The 25,086-nt window shown below is 56.1% G+C and overlaps 12 protein-coding genes across 12 annotated transcripts; 5 read left to right on the forward strand and 7 right to left on the reverse strand.

The window, feature by feature from the left end:
* Positions 1-399: 399 nt before the first annotated feature.
* On the reverse strand, positions 400-1,835 carry M421DRAFT_72014 (nucleoside hydrolase; the record flags this gene model as incomplete). The annotated part of the gene is made up of 5 exons (XM_033596838.1): positions 400-848; positions 990-1,104; positions 1,158-1,679; positions 1,739-1,753; positions 1,803-1,835. 5 exons carry the CDS (start codon positions 1,833-1,835, stop codon positions 400-402), a joined length of 1,134 nt encoding a protein of 377 aa, XP_033444792.1.
* Positions 1,836-2,589: 754 nt separating this feature from the next.
* On the forward strand, positions 2,590-4,854 carry M421DRAFT_72190 (uncharacterized protein; the record flags this gene model as incomplete). The annotated part of the gene is made up of 2 exons (XM_033596851.1): positions 2,590-3,019; positions 3,404-4,854. The coding sequence occupies 2 exons, from the start codon at positions 2,590-2,592 to the stop codon at positions 4,852-4,854; spliced, it is 1,881 nt and encodes a 626-aa protein (XP_033444793.1).
* A 380-nt stretch (positions 4,855-5,234) lies between these two features.
* M421DRAFT_38073 (heme peroxidase) lies at positions 5,235-8,149 on the reverse strand (the record flags this gene model as incomplete). The annotated part of the gene is made up of 2 exons (XM_033589852.1): positions 5,235-6,010; positions 6,061-8,149. Coding segments are annotated over 2 exons (2,865 nt in total), but the record flags the coding sequence as incomplete, so codon positions are not given.
* A 1,132-nt stretch (positions 8,150-9,281) lies between these two features.
* On the reverse strand, positions 9,282-10,259 carry M421DRAFT_95312 (uncharacterized protein; the record flags this gene model as incomplete). The annotated part of the gene is made up of 3 exons (XM_033598299.1): positions 9,282-9,418; positions 9,682-9,972; positions 10,025-10,259. 3 exons carry the CDS (start codon positions 10,257-10,259, stop codon positions 9,282-9,284), a joined length of 663 nt encoding a protein of 220 aa, XP_033444795.1.
* A 746-nt stretch (positions 10,260-11,005) lies between these two features.
* Positions 11,006-11,979, forward strand: M421DRAFT_95313 (uncharacterized protein; the record flags this gene model as incomplete). The annotated part of the gene is made up of 2 exons (XM_033598300.1): positions 11,006-11,912; positions 11,957-11,979. The coding sequence occupies 2 exons, from the start codon at positions 11,006-11,008 to the stop codon at positions 11,977-11,979; spliced, it is 930 nt and encodes a 309-aa protein (XP_033444796.1).
* Positions 11,980-12,189: 210 nt separating this feature from the next.
* On the reverse strand, positions 12,190-13,265 carry M421DRAFT_8644 (uncharacterized protein; the record flags this gene model as incomplete). The annotated part of the gene is made up of 2 exons (XM_033597591.1): positions 12,190-13,113; positions 13,182-13,265. The coding sequence occupies 2 exons, from the start codon at positions 13,263-13,265 to the stop codon at positions 12,190-12,192; spliced, it is 1,008 nt and encodes a 335-aa protein (XP_033444797.1).
* A 529-nt stretch (positions 13,266-13,794) lies between these two features.
* Positions 13,795-14,445, reverse strand: M421DRAFT_103682 (uncharacterized protein; the record flags this gene model as incomplete). Its single annotated transcript, XM_033586928.1, has 1 exon — positions 13,795-14,445. One exon carries the CDS (start codon positions 14,443-14,445, stop codon positions 13,795-13,797), a length of 651 nt encoding a protein of 216 aa, XP_033444798.1.
* A 400-nt stretch (positions 14,446-14,845) lies between these two features.
* M421DRAFT_424680 (TPR-like protein) lies at positions 14,846-17,385 on the reverse strand. Its single transcript, XM_033593830.1, has 3 exons — positions 16,745-17,385; positions 15,506-16,661; positions 14,846-15,455 (listed from the first exon to the last, which is right to left on the reverse strand). Exons 1-3 carry the CDS (start codon positions 17,046-17,048, stop codon positions 15,173-15,175), a joined length of 1,743 nt encoding a protein of 580 aa, XP_033444799.1. The 5' UTR covers positions 17,049-17,385; the 3' UTR covers positions 14,846-15,172.
* Positions 17,386-18,372: 987 nt separating this feature from the next.
* M421DRAFT_424681 (yippee zinc-binding protein) lies at positions 18,373-19,671 on the forward strand. The gene is made up of 2 exons (XM_033593831.1): positions 18,373-18,928; positions 18,981-19,671. Exons 1-2 carry the CDS (start codon positions 18,830-18,832, stop codon positions 19,212-19,214), a joined length of 333 nt encoding a protein of 110 aa, XP_033444800.1. The 5' UTR covers positions 18,373-18,829; the 3' UTR covers positions 19,215-19,671.
* Positions 19,672-19,771: 100 nt separating this feature from the next.
* On the forward strand, positions 19,772-20,973 carry M421DRAFT_103685 (S-glutathione dehydrogenase; the record flags this gene model as incomplete). The annotated part of the gene is made up of 4 exons (XM_033586929.1): positions 19,772-19,873; positions 19,919-19,935; positions 19,994-20,824; positions 20,871-20,973. 4 exons carry the CDS (start codon positions 19,772-19,774, stop codon positions 20,971-20,973), a joined length of 1,053 nt encoding a protein of 350 aa, XP_033444801.1.
* A 995-nt stretch (positions 20,974-21,968) lies between these two features.
* On the forward strand, positions 21,969-23,127 carry M421DRAFT_72012 (uncharacterized protein; the record flags this gene model as incomplete). The annotated part of the gene is made up of 2 exons (XM_033596837.1): positions 21,969-22,383; positions 22,427-23,127. 2 exons carry the CDS (start codon positions 21,969-21,971, stop codon positions 23,125-23,127), a joined length of 1,116 nt encoding a protein of 371 aa, XP_033444802.1.
* Positions 23,128-23,722: 595 nt separating this feature from the next.
* Positions 23,723-24,919, reverse strand: M421DRAFT_424684 (uncharacterized protein). The gene has a single exon (XM_033593832.1). It carries the CDS (start codon positions 24,653-24,655, stop codon positions 23,960-23,962), a length of 696 nt encoding a protein of 231 aa, XP_033444803.1. The 5' UTR covers positions 24,656-24,919; the 3' UTR covers positions 23,723-23,959.
* Between the last annotated feature and the right edge of the window lie 167 nt (positions 24,920-25,086).

The raw sequence follows: 25,086 nt of genomic DNA on the forward strand, positions 1-25,086 counted from the left end.
TGTGGAGTGAGCGCCTATCTAGTGTGGAGTGTAGAGTGTGGAGTGTAGAGTGTAGAGTGTGGAGTGTAGAGTGTAGAGTGTAGAGTGAAGAGTGTAGAGTGGAGTGTAGAGTGTAGAGTGTAGATGCATGGCACGACAGAGGGCCATGTGGTGTGGATACGAGTGGTTAGAATGGCGATTTGATCTTTAGACTTGGTATACGAACCCTGCTACATACGACGGCGCTTTCTGAAGTCTACGGTGATTCAGGATACAGGACAGTTTGCAAAGTCTACGGTGATTCAGGACACAGAACATGTTTGCCAGGTCTACGGCGACTCATACAGATACGGCGACTCATACAGATACGGCGACTCATACAGATACGGCGACTCATACAAATGGTTGTGGTGTGCCTGCTCAATCGATGCCCACAAACACGCCGTGCTTCTCCAGCTCGCCCCGCGACATGTGCGGCATCGGACTAACGGCATCAGCCCGCTGCAGCGCATCCTCAGTCAGCCGCCAAAACGCATCGACGTCGACGCGTCGCGGAATCCTGCAGCCGCCCTCGCCCGGCGCCAGCACAGCGACGCGAGTCCGGCCGAGCTGGCCCACTTCCGACGGCACGGGCGAGTGCACGCCGTCGGTGACGACGTCGACGCGGAACCGCTCGCCGTCGCTGTCGGAGAAGAGTTCGGCGTACACGGCCGCGGCGACGGCGAGCGGGTCGTGCAGCGGCGGCCCCGCGGTGATGGAGAAGACGTCTGCATATGTCCCGGCGAAGAAGGACATGGTCTGCGCAAACAAGGCGCGCAGCGCTGACGGGTCGCGCGGTGCATTGTCTGTCGGGTCGCGCGGTGTCTTGTCTGTCGGGTCGCGCGGTGTCTCTGACGGGTCGCGCGGTGTCTCTGACGGGTCGCGCGGTGTCTTGTCTGTCGGGTCGCGCGGTGTCTCTGTCGAGTCGCGCGGTGCATTGTCTGGCGAGTCGCCGTACAGCAGCGCGCGACGGACTGCGCGCGTGCCGAGCACCTGGTGGCTGAGGTCGAGCGGGATCAGGGTCGTCTTTGCGCGGAGCCTCGGCTGCGCGAAGATGAAGCGAGCCGCCTCGGGGTCGCAGTAAATCTGCGGGGGATCAGCCGTCGGGTCCTCGACCCAGTCTCTCGCGCGCGGCTTACGTTGAACTCGGCGTACGCGGTCCAGTTGCCGAAGCGCTCGCCCTCGCGCTCGCCCTTGACCTTGCCCATGGGCGCATCGGTGAAGCCGCCGCCGACGGCGCCGCCCATGATGCTCAGCCCCTTGATGTGGCCCGCCAGGTCGGGGAACCTCTGGAACAGCAGCGCCGCGTTGGTCAGCGTGCCCGTCGACACCAGCCAGGCCGTGTCGGGCGCCGTCGCAGCGAGCGCGCGGTGCATGGCCGCGAGGTGGTCGACGTCGGTGGCCGCGGGCGCGACGGGCGGCGGCAGCAACGTCACGCCGCCCAGCCCGCTCTCGCCGTGGATGTCGGCTGCGTGCACTGCGTCGCGCACCAGTGGCTTCGCGGCGCCCGAGTAGACGGCGACGTCGCGGCGGCCGAGGGCCTCGAGTACGGCGCGCGTGTTGAACGTCGTCTGGTCGAGGGCGGCGTTGCCGTGGACGGTGCTGACGCCCAGCAGCTCGATGCGCGGGTCGTGCGCGCTGAGGAGGAGGGCGTATGCGTCCTGGAAGGCACTGTGAGTCGTCTTCGTCTTCGTCGTGGGCGGCCGTCGGCTGCTCCTACATCGTGTCCCGTGTCCTGGGAGGAGTCAATATGCGTGCGGGACGTGTCGCGGGCGGGTACCGACACAGTCGAGCCAGAGCGGCGTCCGAGAAGACATGATTGCTGTAGTCGTCGTCGTAGTCGTCGCCGTCTTGAAGCCAGAATGCTGCAGTCGTCGCCGTCTCGACACCAGAGTGCTGGACGAGGCTGCTCGACAAAGCTGCTCGACAAAGTTGCTCGACAAAGCTGCTCGACAAAGCTGCTCGACAAAGCTGCTCGACAAAGCTGCTCGACAAAGCTGCTCGACAAAGCTGCTCGACAAAGCTGCTAGACAAAGCTGCTAGACAAAGCTGCTAGACGACTGGCGCTGGACGACAGCTGGACGACGGCGGGACGAGCTGGGAATACAGGGTCCAGCCACGAGGCGCCACGCCGCCGCTAGCTGGCAAGGCTGCACCTTCAATGGGCGCATCACGATTGACCTTTCCTCCTCGCTCCATTCGACGACGTGACGACGCGGTGCTTCAACGGACCGGGCACGAGTAATCGACCCCAGTTTGACACCACACCGTCCGACACCATACCGTCCGACACCATACCGTCCGACACCATGGTTACCATGTTCCCCCGATCAGCAGTGAGCGCGTTTTGACGGCCGGCGCTATACACCAGCATCCGCCCCAATCCGAGCACCCAAGCTCCTCTGTCCGCTCCATGCACCTCGCGCCATCTCACTGACACTCTCATAACCATCGCTCACGTCTGTCGTCTGCCGTTTGTGCTGCACAGTGCCCCAGGCGCCAGTGAATCGCAACGCGAAGCTTGATGCCACATTGCACCTCTTCCGTCTGACCCACCACCGCCATTCCGCCATGGACCTCTTCAGACGCCACAACGGACACCACGAGGTCGACTCCAAGTCCTACTGGGCCTTTGGGTACTCGTTTGCGCCCCTAAACGACGACCAGAAGCAGCAGCGCCGCGAGAGCCTCGACTACTACGGATTCGCAGCCCAATGGTCCGTTTTGCTCGTCTTCGCGCTGTTCCAGATGTCTTTTGGCATCCGCTGGATTGTCTCCAAGGGCATGCGCTATGAGCAGCCCAAGTCTCCGTCCTTCAACAAGCGCCGCGAGAATGCTCTGGGATGGCTGAACAGCTTGCACAGCCGCTACGCCCGCATCGTGTGGTGGATGCACAAGGATGTCGTCCGGAGATGGGAGTGGGGCACGAGAGGAGAATGGATTGGGGGGACTGTCTGGACTGCTTGGCTGCTCTATCTCTGCTTCGTTAACACATCTCCTGGTAAGGCTGTTCCAAATCTCCTGCTCCCAGTCTCCTGCTCCCAATCTCCTGTTCCAAATCTCCTGCTCTGAATCTCCTGCTCCAAATCTCCTGTTCCAAATCTCCTGTTCCAAATCTCCTGCTCAGAATCTCCTGTTCCAAATCTCCTGCTCCGAATCCCCTGCTCAGAATCTCCTGTTCAGAATCTCCTGTTCCAAATCTCCTGCTCAGAATCTCCTGCTCCAAGTCTCGTGCTCAGAATCTCCTGCTCCAAGTCTCCTGCTCAGAATCTCCTGTTCCAAATCTCCTGCTCCAAATCTCCTGCTCCGAATCCCCTGCTCCAAATCTCCTGCTCCAAATCTCCTGCTCAGAATCTCCTGCTCCAAATGGTCGCTAACGCCGCAGACTACCTCCACCTCACGAAGCGCTTGGGCCAAATTGGTGCCTCACAGCTGCCTCTGCACTACCTCCTCGCTATGCGGGCACCCTACTCACCCGTCCAGTGGATCACGCGCCTCTCTCACGAGCAGCTCAAAGCCGCCCATCAGATCCTCGGCCGCATCGTCTATCTGCTGTTCATCCTGCACGCCGTCTTCTACTTTGTCTTCTTCGCCATGTCCGGCGTCCTCGCGAAACGCATCAAAGACTGGGACGTCGTCTTTGGGCTCATCACGCTCGCTCTCTTCGCCGCCATCAGCACGACAGCCCTCGGCTTCGTGCGGCGGCGAAACTACCGCGTCTTCTACATCAGCCACATCGCCATTGCAAACCTCATCATCGTGCCCATGTACCTCCACGTCTCGCACATCCGCCTGTACATGTACGAGGTCATCGCGATAGAGTGCCTGCACCTGCTCTTCCGCGCCCTGCGCATGAAACTGTACAAAGGCACTATGCGCCTCCTGCCCGGCACAAGTCTGGTGCAGATCCGCATCCCTCTCCCGGACAACCACGCCGCCCTGGGCTGGGCGCCGGGGCAACACGTCTACCTGGCGCGGCCGCGGGGCAGCGCCAAAGCACCAAACTACTACCAGCAATGGCTGATGGCGAACAAATCCAACCCCTTCACCATTGCCTCCCTGCCCAGCACAGACCGCGAACTCGTCCTGATCGCCCGCGCCCTGAACGGCAACACGGCGCACCTCGCCGCGCTCGCGCAGAAACTCGCCCAAGGCGGTTCCGGCATGCCCATGCTGCCCACCGCCACAGGCGACATCCCGATCCTGCCCCTCGCCCTCGAAGGCCCCTACGGCGCTTCCAACAGGCTCCCCGACCTGACCGACTTTGACAAGGTCCTACTGGTCGCCGGCGGCGTCGGCGCCACTTTCATCATGCCGCTGTACCGCCTGCTAGCCGACGTGCACGACTCGACCCCCGGCGCCACACACGTGCGCTTCATCTGGTGCGTGCAGAACCTGGCGGACACGCAGTGGGCCTTTACCTCCGGCGCCACACAGCAGACCGTCCAGCACAGGGACGAAGCCGTCAGCAACGGGCTGCTGCACACACCCAGCGCCGTCGAGGTCTTCGTCACACGCCCCTCTGGCGGCGCTGCGTCCTCGGCCCCCGTCTTCGCCATCGACGACGACGACGACGACGAGGCGTTTGAGATGCAGGAGCACGCGCAACTGCTCGGCGCGGAGGAACAGATGGAGCGCCCGCGCAAGGGAATGGTGGTCTCCGCCGGCCGGCCCGATATGGGCGCGATTGTGGATGACGTCTTCAGCAGGGGCGTCAGGACCGCGGTGCTGTGCTGCGGGCCGAAGCGGTTAACGGATGATCTGAAGAGGAGCGTGGAGGGGTATGTCAGGAAGGGGCATGATGTGTTTTGGTACGACGAGACGTTTGGGTGGTGAGAGGGGGGGTGTGGGCTTTGCCGTGGTTGGATTGATGCTGTGCTTGGATTGATGGTGTGGTGATGAATGGATGATTTAACCTGGGCGGCGGACATGTCGAAACATTACGATTACCTACTTACCAAACACCACCAGTATCCATCACCACCAGTGTCCATCACCACCAGTATCCATCACCACCAGTGTCCATCACCACCAGTATCCATCACCACCAGTATCCATCACCACCAGTATCCATCACCACCAGTGTCCATCACCACCAGTATCCATCACCACACCACCAGTATCCATCGCCACACCCACACACCCCCCACGCTGTCCTACCGGAAACTACCCTCCATCGGCGTCGCCCCACTCGCCGTGCTATTCACATGCGCCATACTCTCATACAGACTCAACCGCGCCCACGCCCCACAAAACTGCCCCCCGTCCCCCCCGCACTGCATCGAGCACTCGCCCTGATCCACGACCTTTGTCTCCCCCGCGAAGCTGTCGCCGCAGGAACACTCCCGCCCGAACTGCGTGCCGAAGTAGTGGCTGCCCGCGCACGCCGCGGCGCACTTGTGCACCGTCATAGCGTCGTTGCCCGGCGTCGAGATTGAGAGGACGCGGTTGTATACGTCGTCGGTGTAGCAGCCTTTGTATCCGTACTCGGCGATGGAGGGGTTGCTCGGCACGGCAATGTTGGCGCTGGACTTGAAGACCGTCATGCGGTTCGCGCCGCCGCAGAGCTGCGTTGGGGTTCCCGCGCAGGCCATGTTGCATTCGCCCTCCGGCTTGGTCTCGAACGCGGAGGGGAGCACCCACGAGCAGTAGCATTCGTTGCTGTACTCGACGCCGAAGTAGGGGTGGCCTGTGCAGAAGTCGGCGCAGGAGGCGTAGCTGTTGCTTGAGGAGGAGGTCATCTTTGCGCTGAGCGGGCGCGGGTCCAGCGTGTCGACGATGCAGCCCGTGTATGTGTACCCCGTGAGAGCGGGCTTGCTGGACGTGGGTGTCGGCATTGGAGCCGCGCTTGTGGATGTGGGAGGGGTTTTGTTTTTGTACACGTTCAGGCGCTGGCTTGCGCCGCATAGTGTCTTTGTGTTACCGGGACAGAGCAGAGAACAGTCGCCTTCGGGCTCGGGCGCGCTTCCGTCGTTGAGTTTCGAGCCGCAATCTGGAGAGCGTTGGTTCTAGAGTCACCTGCGAGAAATACGGTTAACTTACGACATTCATTTCCGTTCTCCAGGCCGAAGAAAGCGGATCCTTTGCACAAAGCGGAACATTGTTTCGCTGTCATGCCATCACTGCTCGTGCTGGAGTCTGACAGTGTGCGCCCTGGTGCGAGCTCGCTGTAGCACCCAAAGTAGTCGTATCCGCTGATGGCCTCGTTGACCGGAGGTGACCAGCCGACAGTCTTGTACAGGCTCAATCGTTGACCACCACCACATGTTTGAGTAGAGTCACCTTTGCATGGCATTTTGCAGTCAGACGCGCTGGCTGCCACGCTCTTTGCATTCTGAGCGTTGCCGCAATAACATTCGCGCCCGTATTCGAGCCCAAAGAACTGGTAAGGGTTGCAGAAAGCAGCGCAGCTCTCAATCGTCATATCGTCGTTTTTCAGCTCAGCAGGCGCCAAGGCACGGGCATTGGATGGCTCGGTGAAGCAGCCCTGGTAGTCAAGCTGAATTGCCGGCGTACTAGGAGTTGGCGTTGACCATGAAGTAGATGTTGAGCTTGAAGAAACGCCGGCAGAGGAGGCAGGAGTTGACGATGGACTAGGAATTGAAGATGCTGTGTTGAATGGCTTGCACGCTGTCGCAAGGTCACTGATCTTCTTGAAATTGTCGGACCTGATGCCCGCGAATACGCCGAACATCGCTGCATTGGTTGAAGAGCCAGACAGATCTGCAGAGTACAGCTTGTAGCGCCCGATGCTTGTAGGGGATGCCATGGCCACGGTTGCTGTTGACAGACTTGCGACGGGCGTGGGACTGGCGCGTGGCACTTTCGCAACCACCTGCACACTGGGTGTTTCGTCGCCCCGGATGGCCGCAGCCACAGTCAGCTTTCCGGAGCCGTCTGCACAGCTTTGAGGGGCTTGGAAGATGACAATATCATTGACAGCGTATCCGTTGTCGTTGTTGGTGAACGTCTGGCTTGATCCACCAGAAGTGACGACAATGTCAAAAGACGAGATCGAAGTCTCGGCTGACAGCGTTGCGGAGAAGCCGTAGAATGAGAAGCTATCATCGAATCCGGACGCCGTTCCTTTGACCGTGGTATCGATGGGTGCAGATGCTGAAGCGCCGGTCCGGTCCTTGTAGATGAGCTGCACTTTGCTGATGGAGCCTGAGTTTGTCCTGACTCGGATCTCTCCAGTGAAGCTTAATGAAACACCGCCATCAAGCAGAGTCAATTGAACATCGTACGGTTTGACATCGTAAGGCGTGATGACCTCGGTAAGCGTGATACCCCTGGGGACAATCTCAATCATCTTCTGAAATACAGCCTTGCACATGTCGTTGAACGTCTGAGGGTCTTGCATCGCTTGCATGGTGGAATTTCCATCAGAATTATAGACCCTGCGGTCGGAGTCTCTGCCTCTGTTGTCCGCTCTATAAGCTTTGCCAAATACCATAGGGTTCTTGGTGTTCCCGGAGAGGAATTCTGTAGCGATCTTGTTGTCGAAAGACGCTACTGATGTGTCAAAATGGGCGTAGTTGTTGGGAAATGTTCCAGAGTCGATAATGTTCGGCTGCTCTGCTGCGTGAACGCCTCCCAGAGTGTGCCCACATGCGACGAGCTGGATCATCTCAGTATCATTAACACCAGCAATGCCCATGCGAGTAAATTGGTTCCTGAAAATGCCAATTGCGTTTGCTGCATCAGGGACTTGACCGATTGCTCCTGCACCAGCAGCATCTTGGCGCCCGCCACGGACAGGTACCGCAGGCCCACCACAAGATCTTGTGGCACTGTAGAGTCCGGCAGCGATGAGGTCTGCGAGTGATGTCTGGCTGGAGTAGAATGGTGCATATCTTGTCAAGGTATTTCGAAAAGCAGCACCAGCATGTTCCGAACTGCCTAGCTCGTAAAGGATCGACCCGTCCATGCCTCCTGCTCCGGTATTGACGTTAGCTGAGGCCATGTCGTGGAAGGCCGTCCGAATCCATTCAGCTGCGGAATTGCGATCTGCACCATCACCGTTCGAACATGGGACGACGGGTGACGCGAAACCACGTGCTCGGTAGCCAGAATTGACATAGAGCAAGTCCTCCAGCTCATCGGATGGCGCTGGCCATGTTGGTGCTGCTGCAACTCCGGTCGAGAGGAGGGCACTTAGTGCTGCCGTTAGCCACAGCATATTGAGAGCTGCTATACTTGTTTTGGCGAACGAACGGTGAGGTCAATCAAGAGTGAGAGAAGAGGGCCAGAGCCACCAACAAGTAGGCCGCAACAAATAGATTGTTCAGCTAGCAGAAGACGAACGGCATTTCACCTTCATAACTACTGCCGCGCAATCCGAGTAGCTCAGTCTGCTTTTCCGGCGCCTGCAGTCCACGAGGCAGAAGGCTGATCGGCGCATCCCGTAGCACCATCCTCATCATGAACACTTACCTGTTATTGGAAAAGTGAGCCTATGCTCGATTACAAATTAGGACGCCCAGCTCCATATGCGTCCAGATGGCTGGGCCTTGCAAGCCCATATAACCTTCCGCTGCATGAATGACGATGGTGAGGGAGCCTACAATCTGGCGGGGATGTACGAAGGCGCAGCGCGTGGCTGCCTAATATCCCCGTTCCTATACGTTCAGATTATGCGTGTTGACACTAAAGCCACACTAGAACAAGCAGACTGTCGTTAGTCGACAGCCACATAGGACTTCGGATCGTGAGACTCATGATGATAGGAGAGGTGGTGCTGTGGAGATGAAAGCTAAGGGTCGCGGCACGTAGTGGCACAAATGCATGCAGGAGCGAGGGTAATCGAGGGGCTTTTTTATTCACGGCATCCTGATTGGTCTGACAAGCGAACGTGAACCTGGCTAGCTTTCTATGAACACGAGTTGACACGACTTCTTACATCCACTTCACTCAACAGTTGCGAGCCGCTTTGTGGCGATATGGGAATTGTGCCATGCATGATCTTGTACAGAGTGAGATGCCAGTTGATGCGGGAAGCCCTCGAGCATCAACCAAACGATAGTTGACAGCCTGAGTCACATGCGAGCGCGATCAGCCCAAGCACCAAGTTGGCGATTAGGTTCAGCTGCCAACCTGGGATTCTTGGGGTGTGGGGGGCTGCATTATCAGACTGTCGTCCCTGGCGGTGGAACAGGTGCGGCTGAAGAGCTTGTGCGCGCTGGTGGTCAAGGCGCCTCCTTTGTTTACAAACCTGCGGCCTGCGCCTCGATTAACGTGAACGTGTCAAATGCGCTTCGCCATCACATGCACATGGAATCTGCAGCCTTCCGATAGACTTCGTCTCTGCCGGCAGACGTGCGGAGGTTTAGACTGGCCAAGACTGGGCTTGCAGCCGAAATCGATAAGGAAACGCATTGCTTACTTGCATAATTACATCCTGCAGCGTGATCGAGCTCGTGCTTATAGTAAACACGTTATAAGACCTGAACGATAAGCAGAGCGTAGGTTATCTGCAAACGAGGCTGCCAGTCTGTTAAAGGTCACCAGCTTCAATTCCCCACCTACACCCAAGCGAAATCCCGAATTTTGTTCTCACTGCGCCTCAGGTGAACCTCCTCCTCTTAAATGATGTACGTGACTTAGTGTCAAGCTAAGCCAAGTCAGCTTGAGCTTGCAAAGTGTAAATGTGCTGGTACGTACTGAACTTAGTGGCATCGATCACCGACGACAGATCGTGAGCATTGCTACTGTGGGAACTGGTGGAAGAGCTTGGCATCTTGGACGACAGAGTCGAGCGCCTCTGTTGAGGCACCGGCCAGGACGCAATAAGGCGAGCGCTCGGCGTGAACGAGGCAACAGATCGTCTCATGGCGTTGCCAGGCGTTGATGCAGCCTGCACACTGTGCGGCGACTGTCTGTGGTCATGAGCAGAGGGCTGCGCGGGCCACTGTCCCACAGAGATGTGCTCCACAGCCAGCGTGTCGAAGAGACCTTCCGTCCATCAGCGGGTCTCTTCGTTTCGATTTCTATCTCCTTTACATACCTTCAAAGGTCTTCGTAAGCCTCTGCAGCGCGACATCCAGAATCTGCATGTTGGCACAGTGCCCTTGACGAACAATACCGAAGCAAAGAGCCTGGCTGGCGCTAGGGAAAATATGTTGGTAGTCAAACGCGTACTCAAGCGCTGCTGCTACGATGGCAGGATGGAGCTTCAAGTCCGTCGAAAGGCAGAGGAGCGCGGCGCGTCCGCCCGGACTGCTTCCATCGGGAGCTTGCATGGTGTGTTGAGATATAAGACAGAGCTGATTGTTGGTGACGGGGTTGGTGATGGGGTTGGTGTTACTGATGTACAAAAGTGAAAGTGAAGGCAAGGTGTGACGTAGGCAACCAACCGCCATGAACGCCGAATTGGAGTTGTAGCTACGGAAGTACATGCTGCTTTCGCCTCGCTTGCATTAAGAATATCGAACGACTGACATATTTTCAAGCTTTGGTTCTTTGTGATACACCGTTCATTAGCAGTCACTGTGCAGGCCACTTGAGAATTGGACTCCATGGATCTCAACTGCGTTTGAAGGTCCTCATAGAACATGTCTAGAAAGATGTGAACATGAACTGCAAATATCAACACAATACTTGCTGTATAGCATGATCACGTCACGACGCAAACAAGCTCCTCGAGCATCTGACCGCGCACTGAGCTTGCCATATCCCATGACCACAAAGCATGGTTTCTTATGTATATCAGCAAAGTGAGCCATTGGATACATAAGGCTGCCGAGAACTGGCATCCAAGACCAGAAAGTGCGAGCTGGAGCTATTTTAAGCAGCGGCGATAGCTTGTGCTCTTCATTCCACTTGTGTTTTATATATCGAAGTGTCAAAAGCGATAAACCTCCTTTCACTGCGGACATCACGCACACGTAGTATAGAACCCTCGGTTTGATGGAGCTCTTCTTTCTCTCCACCACTTCTCCAAACTCAACCTCCACCTCAACCAGCAACCTCTTCTTGACTCAAAACTATGTCTACACCCAACGATGCTCCTGAAGACTACTTCGGTACCAATGCTGAGTGGTCCGGCGTTGAGACGGCTTACCCAGCGGGCATGTCCTGGGCCGGCAGCTTGTTCCCGTCTGCGCCTCGAGACCCACGGATCTTTGGTCCTCCAGATCCATTGGAGTTGGTACCCCGTAAGTCACATCTATCTGTGCCAAGTAGCGATTCACTCAAGACTTATAAAGCACCGGGCCCATTCGATGAAGAGGACAGCGACGAGGGCTGGCGCAAGAGCTACTATGGTACGCAGGTCTACACTGGCGAAGAGTTCGTCAAGACCTTGCAATATCCTACTACCGAAGAGCAGAAGCGCCGCATGCGGTTCTGGGACGGCTTTGAGAGCCGGTCAGTGGATATGCGCGGTCCTCGAGTTCAAGACCAGGCTAGACCAGCTGGTGGTGAAGAGCATCGCTTCCCCAATGTGCTACCTACTCGATCAGATTCTCCAACTGCACAGATGGGTCTACACGACAACCATAGTCCCATGAACGGTCTATCTCCAGTACCAGCTTCCCGGTCAGTACCTGCTCTTGCTTCGGCACCAGCATCATCACCAGCTCCAGTGCCAGCTCAAACTGCCCACCGCTCCTCCTCAATTGACGGCGAATACGAGATCGACGACGACAGTCTCCCCGACACTTCCCAAGGCCCACAAACCATCAAATGCAGGAATGACCGAGAGCAAGTGCCAGACAGTACACCTCCAAGGACGGCATCACCCCTTGGCGTCGATGACTGGGGCAACGCCAACTTGCTGAGACTGTGGAAGCACAAGGTCATTCGCAAGAAGGGCTACGAGCCAATGCTAGCCACCTTCACTGGCCAGACCGTCGAGAGCCTGCACGAGGTCTGGACGAAGCACAAGAAGCGGTGTCAGCTGCTTGGTGCTGCGTGGGAGGCTGCTGGGAAGCCGAAGGGTCCGCTGTCGGAGTGGTTTGAGGAATGAAAACAACATGAATCGTATAATTTGAGCAGTGAGAATAGTTTCTAGTGGTTATGGTCAACATTGAGCGTGTTTTTAGCGAAGGTGTTTTGGCGCAGGATGGTGGGAGATACCCTAGGTTTGCTTTTAGCATTTGCTTCACTACACACAACATTTTGTAGCCATCAAGCGTGTCAATAAACACTCGTACCAATACCCTAGCATCCCTAATCCTCTAGCAATTTCTCATTGCCCTTCAGTGTAGCCGTGCCATCAGCGGCGACGTTGATCCCGCTCTTGCCGCCCACGCTCGTAGATCCATCGCTGCCCTTCGTAATACCCAGGTCGCCGCCCAAGTTCTGCGCGTTACCATCCTTGCCCAGTGTAACCCCAGCTTCCTCGGAGAACTGCTCTGCTTCCTGGGTAGCCTTCACGCCCTCGGGCTTCCCACCAGCAGCGGCGGGCTTCTCACCCTCGGCGGCAGCAGCTTCGGCCTCAGCTCCGGCACGAGCGGCGTCACCTTCAGCACGACCTGGCTGAGACTCGGTACCTTTTCCACCAGAGGATGCGGGTTTGGGTGCTACTGTCTCTTTTGCGGCGGCAGGCTCTTTTGGTGCTCCGGCCCCAGTGGCCTTCGGCGCAGCGCTCTCCTTAGCAGCAGCAGGTTTGTTTCCAGCGCCCTCTCCTGCGGTGCCACCCCCCGCAGCGTTCGGTTTTTTGCTCTCCTTCGCCCCTGCTGGCTGGGCAGCTGTCGTTCCATTTCTACCGGCACCTCCTCCGGCCTGCATTGCGCCACCGCCCGCAGCTTTTGGTCCCTTGCTCTGCTTCGCTGCGGCTGGCTGGGTAGCTGACGTTCCATTTCTACCGGCACCTCCTATTGCGCCGCCCTTACCGGCCTTCGGTTTCTTGCTCTGCCTCGCCCCAGCTGGCTGGGTGGCTGACGTTCCATTTCTAGAGGCGGCTGCTCCAGCCCCCGTTGCGCCGCCCTTGCCAGCCTTTGGCTGAGCACCAGTAGTTGATGTGGAATTGCCCTTTCCGCCTAGCTTGAGACCATCGCCACTGATGCCACCACCTGAACCGCCGAGTGTGAGGCCACCGATCTCGAGCTGTCGCTTGACGAAAGAAGGCGTGTAGGTCTTGGAGATGGCGTTCTACATAGCTTGGTCAGCAGATGATGCATCATAGATCAGGCTGCAGAGGTGGTGTGGGCAGTCCTTACAATTAAACTACGCGAAGGGATTGACAGAGCATCGACGCCGGACAGGGCCAGTACGGCAACAGCGAAGTTGTTTGAGAACCTCATCTTGAACAATGATCGAAATTGGATCAGGGAAGTATGACGAAGTGAACAGCTGACCAGCAGATAAGCAATAGAAACAAGGAATGACAAGAGACCCAAGAAAGATAGAGTCTTAGCTGGCAGGAAAGTCACACTGAAAGCGACAATCAAGACCTTTTTACAGGCGGCTTCTCCGCTCGGCAGACATTGTAAGTCTCCTTGGCATTTGTGTAGAACGCATTGCGGAACAATTGTAGAACATCTTGGCTGGCTTGGCTCCGCTGAGAAGGTTCGTCAAACTTGTGTTTGTGCTGATATTTAGGTGCGATGATGCGGTGCGAGTCGCGACAGAGTCGCAGCTTGGAGAGGCACCCTTGCTGTTTCGGAAACCCCACGGTCTGGAGCGGCGCACAGAACCGGAGATTGAGCATCCGTGGCAAAGAGAAATGGTCGAGCGCAACTCGTTAAAGCCTCGCGCATCTAGAATGGATGTGGAAAAGAGCGATCCTCACACCTTTGAGAGTGGATAGTCCGGATATGATTGCCTCAGGCTTCATTCCGCGAAATGTTGCTCGACGTGATGTGCCACCGAATCCTCGTCGCCCTCGAACTTATAGCATACTGGACATACCGCGAGTTTTTCTAAGGCCAGCTGTCCCAAAGGAAGACCAGCTCTACTCCGTTCATGCTGTTTGTCTGCCTCCTCCAGTGCAGCAAACAATCCGTAATCTTGATTCGAGGCCCGATTGTCGTAGAGGTACTCGTCATCTTCTCTAATATCTCTTTCCATTCTTCCTCCTCTCCTTCCTCGTCCCCCTGCATTTGTTGCACCTTCACCGTTCCTCCCTAAAGTTGCCCCAGGCCCGCCAACAATGCCTTCACCCTCTAGTCCCTCGGCTTCAGACACAAGGCCTTGCACTCTGCCAACTCTTCCGTCGCGAAGCCTGACTTTGACACCACGTGGATGATCGCCGCGCGTCAGCAAGTCTGCGACGATACCTTTGACTTGATGTCCGGACTGCTGGTCCTCTTTGAGGATGATAGAGACTCCGCCTCCCGGATGGATAGCTCGGATAAGAGGCACAGATGTGTAAGCCGGCCTTGGTCTTGGTGGGCGGGCTGAATCGGTATCTGCGTGGCTCCCTCGTCCACTTCCTCTTCCGCCACGTGATCGGCGATTTGGTTGCCCTCTTCCACGCTGCATGTCGCCTAGCAGCCTCTATTGGTAGGATCCGCTTTTCGAAAGATTCGGCCAAATCCAGATCTTGGATACTCACAGGTCCTTGAGTGGCAGCTCCGATGAAAGTCAAGTGTCAAGTTTGGTGCTCTAGAAAGGGATTTGGAAAGGTCGTTTTCAGGAGATACGCCTCGTAGCTCTCCAGGATTTAGACAGCCTCAAATTCTGAGCCTTGATTCGATGAGCTGCGTTTTGTGTCGATGGGCGCGTGAACAATGGATCGTTGGTCTCGCGCATATACAAGCCACGAGTCCACAAGCTGGCCCGTGCAGATTACGTCACGCCACACTTATGCGAGAACATTGTTGCAAGCGTAGGATCGATGCAGGAACAGGCTATGCCATGAGACGGAATGGTGTTGAACTTTGAGCCGTTGAATTGTGACAACTATACACAGCCTTGGGTAGCAAGGCCAAAGCAATACTCCTTGCAATGCTGATAGCGACCAACATGAATGTTGCGGTCAATGCGGTCTATCTGTCTTCTAGCGCTCACAGCTCGCGCTTCCCAAACCCAACGCCGTGCGTAGAACCAAATGTGAGGTATGGACACAAAGGAAGTAAACCAGGCCAATAGATGCGCTCGTGAAGTAGATCGTAGATCGTGCGGGCCGTTGATAGGTGGACCTTTGTGGGCTGTCCATCTGAGACGGTGTGTCGATGCTGAGGTGATTGTGTGCGGAGTGGTGCTGTCCTTAGAAGGGGAAGCCACCCGGGAATCCTCCTTGCTGGCCCCTGCGACCGCCGCCAGGCATCCCACCCCCCATTCCACCGAAGGGGTTGCCGCCACCACCGCCGCCCTGGAAGTGGAAGCCACCGCCTCCTCCTCCTCGTCCACCTCCCATTCCACCGCCGAACATCTGCATAAGGATCTCGGGGTCAATACCACCGCCCATTCCTCCCATACCGCCGCCGCCGCCGCCAAACATATCAGAGGGATCGATGAGGTCAGCGCCGGAATCGTATCGTTCACGTTTCCTACAAGGCGTTAGTAAGGGGGCGCAACTGGTTCTAAAGCCGGAACTCACTGTTCATCGCTGAGGGTCTCGTGGGCTTCCTGGATCTCCTTGAACCTTTCGGCAGCCTCCTCGTCACCAGGGTTCTTGTCCGGGTGGTGAACGATTGCCAGCTTGCGGTAAGCCTTCTTGATCTGCTGTTCGGTTGCGTCCTTCTCGATGCCGAGGATCTTGTAGTAGTCCTTTCGTAGAGCCTTCTTCTCTTCGAGCTCGGCATTGCGGATGTCCTTCGCAATTCCAGGCTCAGACGGGTTCTCTTCCTGAATAGCCTTGAGCTCGCGGACAGCATCCTGCCACTTGCCAGACTCGCCCAATGCCTTCGCCCTAGTCTTGCGCGCCTTTGTGTAAGTCGGATCCAGTTCGAGGGCCTTGTCACAATCAGCGATCGCAGCGGACCAGCTCTTCTGCTTGGTGTGGCAGAGGGCCCGGTTCTGCAAGATCTTTGAGTTCGTGAGCTTGTTCGAAGGGTCGACCTCAAGAGCCTTGCCGTATGTACCGATGGCCTCCTGGAACCGGCTGGACTTGAAGGCAGTGTTTCCCTCCTCCTTCATGCGCTCAAGCTTCTGCACCATGCGGAGGTTCTTCACTGCGTCCTTGAAGTCAGGGTCACAGCTCAGTGCCTGCCTAAAGTGCTGTATCGCCTTGTCGTTCTCGCCCTGTGCGTACAAAACGCGGCCGCGGAGTACGAGCGCATCAGGGTCCTGGTTGTTGTTCCGCAGCATGGACATGGCGACGTTCTGGGCCTCGCCTAGCGCATTGACGTTGCCCATGCGCAGGTGAGCCTCACCACGCAACAGCTGCCATTTCCGCGGGCGCTCGACACCGTTTCCAAGGCCCTTGTCAGCTTCATTGAGAGCGTAGATGACCATGGAACCTCCGCCACCGTCTTTTGTGGTCTGCTCAGCCATATCGAGGTTCTTCTTCATAAGCACTGCAGGCTGCATGTCCTTTGCTGTAGCATTGATGGAGTTGTAGACCTGAAGAGCCTCATCTGGCCGTCCCAGGCTGGTGTACACTCTGCCCAATCGCAGCTTGATCTTCATGTTGTCCGAGTCCAGCTCATCTGCAGTCTTGCAGTCTCCCAGGGCCTCGGCGAAACGGTTGGCGGAGATGTAGGCGGCCGCACGGTTGGAGTAGTATGTGGCATTCTTGGGGTCAGCCTCGATAGCTACACGATGTTAGCCAACCACTTCCCTTCGTGCATGCCGACGCTGCCGGGGCTCAAAGCCGCGAGCTTTGGGGAGTACACACCTTTTGAGTATTCCTTGATGGCCGCGGGGTAGTCCTTGATCTTGAAAAACTTATTGCCGGCAGCCTTGTACTCCTCGGCATCTATTGTAGGCATCTCTGCGGGCGGCGTCGCAGCCTCGGGGGTGGCAGCATAGTTGCCGCTGCTGGGCGGCGGGCTCTTAGTATACCGGTGCGGTGGAGGAGCCGGACGGCCCTCGTGGTCGCCGTTTGTGCCATTTGTCTTGGGGAAGCCACCGGGGACTTCTGCAGCAGGGCTCGAGGGTGCGGGCGAGGACGAGTCACGGTCGATATCCATGGCAGACATGGCTGAGAAGGACAAGCGCTGCCGCTCTTCCGGAGACAAATTTAGCGGGTGCGTGTCTGCGTCGTACTTGGACGAGCGCCTTGACGAGAATGTGGAGGAGCGCCGGCTGCTGCTAGTGCGTTCCCGCTCTTTAACGCGGGAGTGCGATTTTTTGTCGGGCGAGCTGGGAGGAGTGCCTTGCGTCTGCGGGCTTGTCCTGTGAGCGAGGGTCGGAGTGGCGGCGTCTTTGGACTTCTTTGACGGTGACCTGTTAAAGATGGAAGGAAGAACCATGGGAGGCGATCTCGGGAAACCTGGTGTTACTGAATTTTAGGTCCCGCTGCCTGCTGCACTCTGGTTGAACGCCGATTCTGTAAAATGTTCTGGGATTCGGTGCTAGAAAACGGATTCTAGCACCTTCCATCGACGTTAAATGCCACACAACTGCGAAAGCGGCAAGCACCGAGCACGATGGCTGGAGCACAGAGCATGCATCAGCAAACACCAATCACAGAATTCACACAGACAAATGCAGCTTGAGGCTTGCTGCGCTTCGAATCTGACCGTTCTTGAGCATACCTTCGTATACTGGTGGCTTGACGGGATTCCAGGGTCTCCTGGTCTGACAGCTCAACTACAACCTCTAATTCCCACAACCTCTTCACACATGTGCCTTGACTTCAAGCATTCGTTATCACAACAGAAGGCCGACAAAAGAGGGCCGACAACAACTAGCCTGAGCCTCCGGAGCCGCGGAGTAAAGTGGGCTCTGGCGCTCTGGCTCTCCTCCACCAGTGCGCAGTCGGTGAGGTTGGGAATTGCAGTCTCAGCGCATTGCCAGCAGCAACATACAGGGCATTGAAGCGAGGTCTCCCTTTCACAGGTTCGCGTTTGTGGTGTGCTGTTTACCTGTTACCAGCCTGCTGGTTTATGCACCAATGCGAACTGCGTTTGGTCCAGCGAGCGCGACCCATCAAGCGAGCCTGCTACGTATTGCTCCGTGGAGGCCGTTGGTAGGTTAAAAAAGCTCGACACGGAGATGGCTACTACGGTCTGTCCAACTTCGACTGCTCAAGTTTGGGAGGAAGACTGCAGACGCCAAAATAACAAAGGCGTAGATTCCTGTTACAGTAACTGTGTCTCCCTGTTGGAGGCAAGTGCAGTCGAGGCCCTACAGCCAGGGTACACTACTAGGACATCATGGTTTGATTTTCAGAACTTCTTGTTAACCTTGCCCATGAAAAGTCACATATCTGCTTGTGTGATCAGTAGGCTTTTCTATGTCCAACGGCCAGGCCCCGTTCACCAGGGTACCCGCGCTTGCGTCGAGCACGTGCCAGCCTCCGCATCATCCCAGCTCCAACGTCCCAGCTTCGAGATAACCTCTCACTATTTACGCTTTTGTAGACTGGCCCGCCTTTGTTGCACTCGGACTTCTCATAGCTCCTGACGCCTTGACCTCAACCAGCTGTAGCCAGTAGAGCTCTTGTCTGGCTGTTGCGCTTACACGATCTTTTTCGCAGCATCCGAGTCAAAGTACTACACGCTCTTTTCGGCTCGGGGCGCTATACTCCCTCCTCATATTGGCTCAAGCAACATATTCTGCCACCATTCAGATCTTTCTCATCCCGTGTATCCATACATCCGACTTCGACTCGAGCCTCATTTGCCTCTGCGGCCCGCGTCCCACGTCCCGTACAGAGGCCCACACCACAGCCATTTAACAGGCAGCGGTTACTTTTTGTCTGCCTTCGACATAGCCCGACGTCCGGTTTCTTGTTCGAAGATCCGTGATCATCGCCATGGGGCTCTCTTACAACATCTACCTCAACTCATCGCGCATCTACGGTTGCAAGAACTGCAAGACACACCTATCGAACCACGATGACATCCTGAGCAGGGTCGGTGCCCAGCAAGTCCAGGCCTCACCCGCTGGCTAATCATAAATTGCAGAACTTTCGCGGTCAGCACGGCAAAGCATATCTTTTCGACAGCGTTGTCAACATCACCGAGTCAGAGCCTAACGAGCGCAACATGACTACCGGCCGTCACGTCGTACGCGATATTCACTGCAGACAGTGCAAAGAAACTGTAGGCTGGAAGTACGATAAGGCGTATGAGGCCAGCGAGAAATACAAGGAGGGGAAGTTCATCCTGGAAGCAGAGCTTCTCTGCACCGTGACATGAGGCGGCACAGACGGCCTTAATACGACATTTCACTATCGCATCTATATGGAGTTGAGGTCTTGGATTATGCATAAGAGTTGGGGAGTTTCAAACAGGTTTTATTGTATATAACCACTCCATGTAGTCGTGGACACGGCCATGAGATGGTTTGCACAGGTGCGTGGAAGCACATCACCAATCTGTCTCAACGATTGAAGAAGAACCAGCACTGCCGCCATAGGTCTCTGTTCTTTTAAAACAACGTTCCATTAGCAGTGCCACAGCTTATGCAAGTCTTCCGTATGCAGCCTATTTGGCATGCCTCCGATCGGAATACTGCGGGGTAGATGCCTCGGCGGGGCTCAAGCTCGTCCCATCGTCACTTGGGCTTTGCCAGACGAGTGTCGTCAGAACCCGGAATGCGAGGCGCAGGGCGTATTTAGTGAGCCCGGACCCAATTTAACTTGCTTCAACATCATTTTGTGCCTTCAGATCCTTTCTGGCTACCACTTTCTGCATCGATTATCCCTCACGGCGATTGCAGCGTGATCTAACAGAGCAACATGTCTACAGATACTATGAAAGCAGTGATATTCCATGGTCCGGGCAAGGTCGCGGTCGAGGACCGGCCGATCCCTAGACTCCAGGATGACAGCGACATTATCGTCAAAGTTGACAAGGTGCGTTCGTAAGCTTTGGGCAAAGCCTTTGCTAATTCCTTGCAGACCGCGCTGTGTGGGAGGTGAGTCCTCTACAAGTTTCGAATTACTATGGCTTGTCTGACAAAACAACTAATGTAGTGAGCTTCACGTCTACCGAGGCCACCAACCATCTGGAACCGGCTTCATCATGGGTCACGAATTCACTGGACACGTTCACGAAGTCGGCTCGGCAGTCAAGACTGTGAGGGTTGGCGACCGCGTTGTTTCGCCTTTCACAACATCATGTGGCGAATGCTTCTACTGCAAGGGTGGGTTCTCCTCACGATGCACCAAGTGCAAGCTCTTGGGCTCGGTTGTTCTGGATGGCGCACAGGCGCAATACGTGCGTGTGCCAACAGCCGATGGGACTGTCATGAAGGCTCCTCCTAATATCAAAGACGAAGCTCTTGTCCTCATGGCAGACATCTTCCCAACAGGCATGTTTGCGGCAAAGAATGGCTTTAAGCACTCAACACCTGAGGAGATCAAGGAGAGCACTGTAGTCCTGATTGGCTGTGGCCCAGTCGCTCTCTGTGCTCTCTGCAACATCACAGACTACAAGCCTAAACATGTTCTTGCCGTCGACTCTGTAGCTTCGCGTCTCGAACTCGCCAAGTCTCTTGGTGCTGAGCCATGGAACTTCCAAACTGATCGCGAGGGCCTGGATAAGCGTGTCAAGGAGCTCACCGACGGAAGGGGTGCTGATATCGTTATCGAAGTTGTTGGCCTTTCACCCGCTTTGAGGATGGGCTTCGAGCTATTGAGGCCATGGGGTGTCATTTCGAGTGTCGGTGTTCACAACGCTGAGATCCCCTGGACTGGCAACGAGGCGTACGGCAAGAACCTTAGAGTGCAGATGGGACGTTGCCCAGTCAGGAGCATTTTTGCTGAAGCACTTGAGAGTCTGGAGAGACATCAGGACAAGCTTGGGTATGTCGAAATTTCCGAAACAGAGATCAATTGCTGATAGTCACAGGTTCATGGCAGACAAGATCATGCCCATGAGCGAAGCAGTGGAAGGCTATGACATTTTTGACAAGATGAAGGTGCAAAAGGTCGTTTTCGAGGCGCAGAAGTGATTGACACCAGGGGCGTCGGCGTTCCAACTGCCATGAGCGATGCGTTAGGTGCCGAGGAAGTAGCCATATCAGACCTGCCGTTTGTGGAATGAGCTGTTGCATTGCTGCAGACTTGCAGTATTGTAAGCATGGATGCGTGCCAGCACACAACATTTTGCGTGCCAGCCACCACGTTCGAGTTCAGCCTCTCAAATACTCTTGCCAATCCTAAGCATGACTCGCAGCAGTTTCTACTCACACCAATCGGAGCCACGAGCGGCGGAGCATCCAATGGAAAAGAAACAATCCATCCCTTTTCTGCCTTGGTGCTGCCGCGCGTGGGACTCAATGGCTGTGAGCCGCCGTTTGGCTGGCCGTGCGCAACCCTGCGGGGTTGCTCTGCGCTGGATGGGGCGCGTTTGAAGCACGCAGCAATTCACACCGTGATTGCACCTGCGATGCAAGGTGCTTGCTGTCGCTGCCAAAGAAATAGAATTGTACTGCACGCGATCGAACATCTCTTAAAGACGTTCAAAGCTCCTGCCCGCAGCTACATTCCTTCCTGCTCTGCGGTAAGGTACCTTCTCGCTAAGAGCTAACCTCAGACCTGCCCAAATACTTTGCCTGCTCTAGCTGCGTCGCCTTGTCACCTCACTCGACCGAACAACTTGCCTCCGTTCGACAACACGCCTCTCCTCTTCCCCGTCCATCACCCCAACACCCTCTTCTCTCCGCTCCTCGTTCTCCCCCAACTCTCTCACCCCCTCGCCGACCGCACCGACCAATTCCCCGCCACTTCCGTAGTCGCCTGTGAGTAGCTCCATCACCACTGTTGCTACACGTCAACAACCACTAACACCTAACGCGATAGCAATCACCGACGGTCTTTAACACACGCTTGACCTCCAAGCACGTCTCACTCGCAGCTCCTCCTTCTGTACGTTCGATCGCAACGAAGCTTTGACCCCGCTAGTACTAACGATTTGCGACAGCCCTTCTTAGGCCATTCATACAGCATGTCCGCCGAAGACTCCCAAAACTCTACTGGCAACGCCAATGCCATCGCTGATCAGCTCGAGCGCCTGAACGTTGACGGCGAAGCCACTGACGCCACTCCTCGCACTGAGCAAGAGTACGCTGAGTCGCAGCTCACACTTCGCGCCATCGTTTCCTCCAAGGAAGCTGGTGTCATTATTGGCAAGGCAGGCAAGAACGTCGCCGACCTGCGCGATGAGACTGGCGTGCGCGCTGGTGTCAGCAAGGTGGTTCAGGGTGTTCACGACCGCGTGCTCTCCGTCACTGGCAGCTTGTCTGGCATTTCCAAGGCCTACGGTCTTGTCGCCAAGGGCCTCCTTGACGGCGCACCTGCAATGGGCATGGGCGGTGTCATTCGCAGCGATGGTACCCACCGTACGTATACATGCTATGCTCGTAGCCTTGCTTCAAGCGCGTTAACGCAACCTAACTCTCACAGCCATCCGTCTCCTCATCTCACACAACCAGATGGGCACCATCATTGGCCGCCAGGGCCTGAAGATTAAGCAGATTCAGGATGCTTCTGGAGTCCGCATGGTCGCACAGAAGGAGATGCTCCCTCAGTCCACCGAGCGTATTGTCGAAGTCCAGGGCTCTCCATCTGGTATCGAGAAAGCGATTTGGGAGATTGGCAAGTGCCTGATCGACGACCATGAGCGCGGCTACGGAACCGTTCTCTACAACCCCGCTGTGCGCGTTCAGCCTGGTGCTGGACCCCTCACGACCAGCAACGGTGGTGCCACAGCAGGTCTTAGCTCTGGACGCTCGTACAACCGCACTGGTCACGGCGCCGACTTCAGCGACTCGCCTCCTTCGTCGTTCCAGCGTCGCTCTGGTTCTGACGCCGCAAACCGACCTCCACCGCCGACTCACACCGAAGATGGCGAGGAAATGCAGACCCAGAATATCAGTATTCCCTCTGACATGGTCGGCTGCATCATCGGTCGTGGCGGTAGCAAGATCAGTGAGATTCGCAAGACCTCTGGCGCCCGTATCTCCATCGCCAAGGCACCTCACGACGACACTGGCGAGCGCATGTTCACGATCACTGGTAGTGCCAGTGCCAACGAGAAGGCGCTCTACCTTCTTTACGAGAACCTCGAGGCCGAGAAGATGCGCCGCAGCCAGGCTCAGGATTAGAGGTCTTGAGCAACAGTCTGTGCTGAGACGGCTTGCCGAGGCTCTCTGAAGTGGGTCCTCGGAGGCTTCTATTGAGCGAAAAGCACAAGTTTTCTTGAACCCTTTCCTGTTATTTGCTGAAGGATACCATGGATGCTCGGGGCATTATTCCCTTTTTCTTTTCAGCACCGTTATTGTCGACGAGTGCCGGTTGAGCGCTTCACGATGTGATGACTTATGGCTTTGATATCCGGAGAGCACATCCGCCCGCGAGTCGAGGCAGATATGGCATCCTGTTTTGTTTTGGAAGGGTTTGGCGAAGAACAGGCAAGAAAGAAGGTTATTCGGTCAACCCAGAACTCGTACCTCGCCCAGACGACATCCTCTGCACCTGGCCGCACCTTTCGTCAAGCCCGGTCACACTCTACCATCCGTCTCCCTCTCACCCTCCTTACCACCGATAATCGCGAATACAATACCAATAACATCAACCTCTCCAGCTCTATCTACGCATCTGCTGCCGCCGCAGGCGCAGCAGATGACTTGGTTTGCTATATATCATAATGTAGAATATTAATGGAGTATCTGATTCACAGTCTTGGAAGCTCGCGACGTCTTCAAGAAAATGTTTGATATTTGTCTATAATCTCTTTGTTCATGTCGGAGCATCTTGAGCGCCCCTCTTTGTCCAATGACGGCTGTGGCAAGCTCGCTTATGCAGTTATGTCGTAAATCGTAGCTTCGCCTCGAAAACCGCCGGCGGATCTTCACTAATAACGCCGATACATGCAAAACCCAGACCCACGCTGCAAAGAAACACTCGCCGCGACAACAAAGCCCAAGATCAGGGTCTTCAGGCCTCACCTCTTACGATCGTACCAACGGCGCTCTTGACGAGCACCCACATAGGTCCCGCATTAACCTCCCTCCTCGCACTGGCCTTCCCCGGCGCATCACCCCCCTCACCGACTAATCCGCACTTCCTCTTCCACTCATCTTTCCAGCCGCGCTCAACGCTCTGCTGCTTCTCCTTAAGCAGCTGGCCCGCGCCCCTCTTCCCTTGCCTCCTGTACCCGCGCATAAACGCTGTCCACTCTTTCCTCTCCTTGACAAAGATGACAACCCCGTTCCCGGCGTCGATTGGTGCGCTGTCAGCTACGATGCGCGCTTCCCACGCGGACGACACGGGCTGGAATGTGAAACTGTCGGTGTGCAGGACGTAGTATCTTTTTCTCTTGCCGTACTTGCTGGCGGTCTGTGAGGAGGGCGTTATCCAGCGTGATGCGGAAGACCAGATCCCGTCTGCTACGGCTTCGTGGAGGAGCACCCGTGGGATGTAGTTCCGGCATGTGAGGATGAGCTTGTTGCGGAGTAGGGTCATGTTGATGTCTGGGTGGGCGGGGGCGATGTTTGGTGAGTACGCCAGCAGCGGTTTTGAAGCCCGAGTCGAGCGGGTGCTGGGTTTGGCGAGTGGTGCTGTGCTGTGTCCGCGTAGGACGGTTGTGAATGTGTGGGGGGCAGACATGGTCTGGGTCTGGACGGAGGCCATGGTGTGTGGATGTCTTTCGGTTGTGACTGTGCTTGCTTGTAGGGCTGCTTGCCGAAGAATTCGCTGGAAGAATGTGCAAGAGAGTGTCCGCGAGGATTATGAAGACTGCAAAATTAGAGACGCAAGGAAAGTGGGATGTCTCTGTCTTAAGAGTGCTCTCACACCAGCTGGATATGGGCTAGCTCCGCAGAAACATGCAAGTGATTTCAGGGCTACTGCTTCGGAAATCAGTCGGGCTGACATGTATCATTCGTCCAAACATGCACATGCTGTTACCCTGGCGGTCAATCATGTGGCAAGCATCCAGGGACTGGAAGGACGAGCGAGAATCGCCGAACCTCACCGCACTACAGAAGACCTCACCTCACCGCAAAGAAGTGTAGCCTCACTCTTGGGACGGGCACGACAAAGAAGACCGTCCTGATGCTCTT

This window comes from Didymella exigua, assembly GCF_010094145.1.
Source record: "Didymella exigua CBS 183.55 unplaced genomic scaffold M421scaffold_37, whole genome shotgun sequence".
NCBI lineage: Eukaryota > Fungi > Ascomycota > Dothideomycetes > Pleosporales > Didymellaceae > Didymella > Didymella exigua.

Bases quoted from the DNA above. Each gene is read 5' to 3' on its own strand.
- M421DRAFT_424680 (XM_033593830.1), bottom strand. From the start codon at position 17,048: ATGTCTGCCATGGATATCGACCGTGACTCGTCCTCGCCCGCACCCTCG. The intron at 16,662-16,744 runs GTGTGTACTCCC...AACATCGTGTAG, and splicing joins CATCAAGGAATACTCAAAAG to CTATCGAGGCTGACCCCAAG. The intron at 15,456-15,505 runs GTGAGTTCCGGC...AACGCCTTGTAG, and splicing joins GAGACCCTCAGCGATGAACA to GAAACGTGAACGATACGATT.
- M421DRAFT_424681 (XM_033593831.1), top strand. From the start codon at position 18,830: ATGGGGCTCTCTTACAACATCTACCTCAACTCATCGCGCATCTACGGT. The intron at 18,929-18,980 runs GTCGGTGCCCAG...CATAAATTGCAG, and splicing joins ACGATGACATCCTGAGCAGG to AACTTTCGCGGTCAGCACGG.
- M421DRAFT_424684 (XM_033593832.1), bottom strand. From the start codon at position 24,655: ATGGCCTCCGTCCAGACCCAGACCATGTCTGCCCCCCACACATTCACA.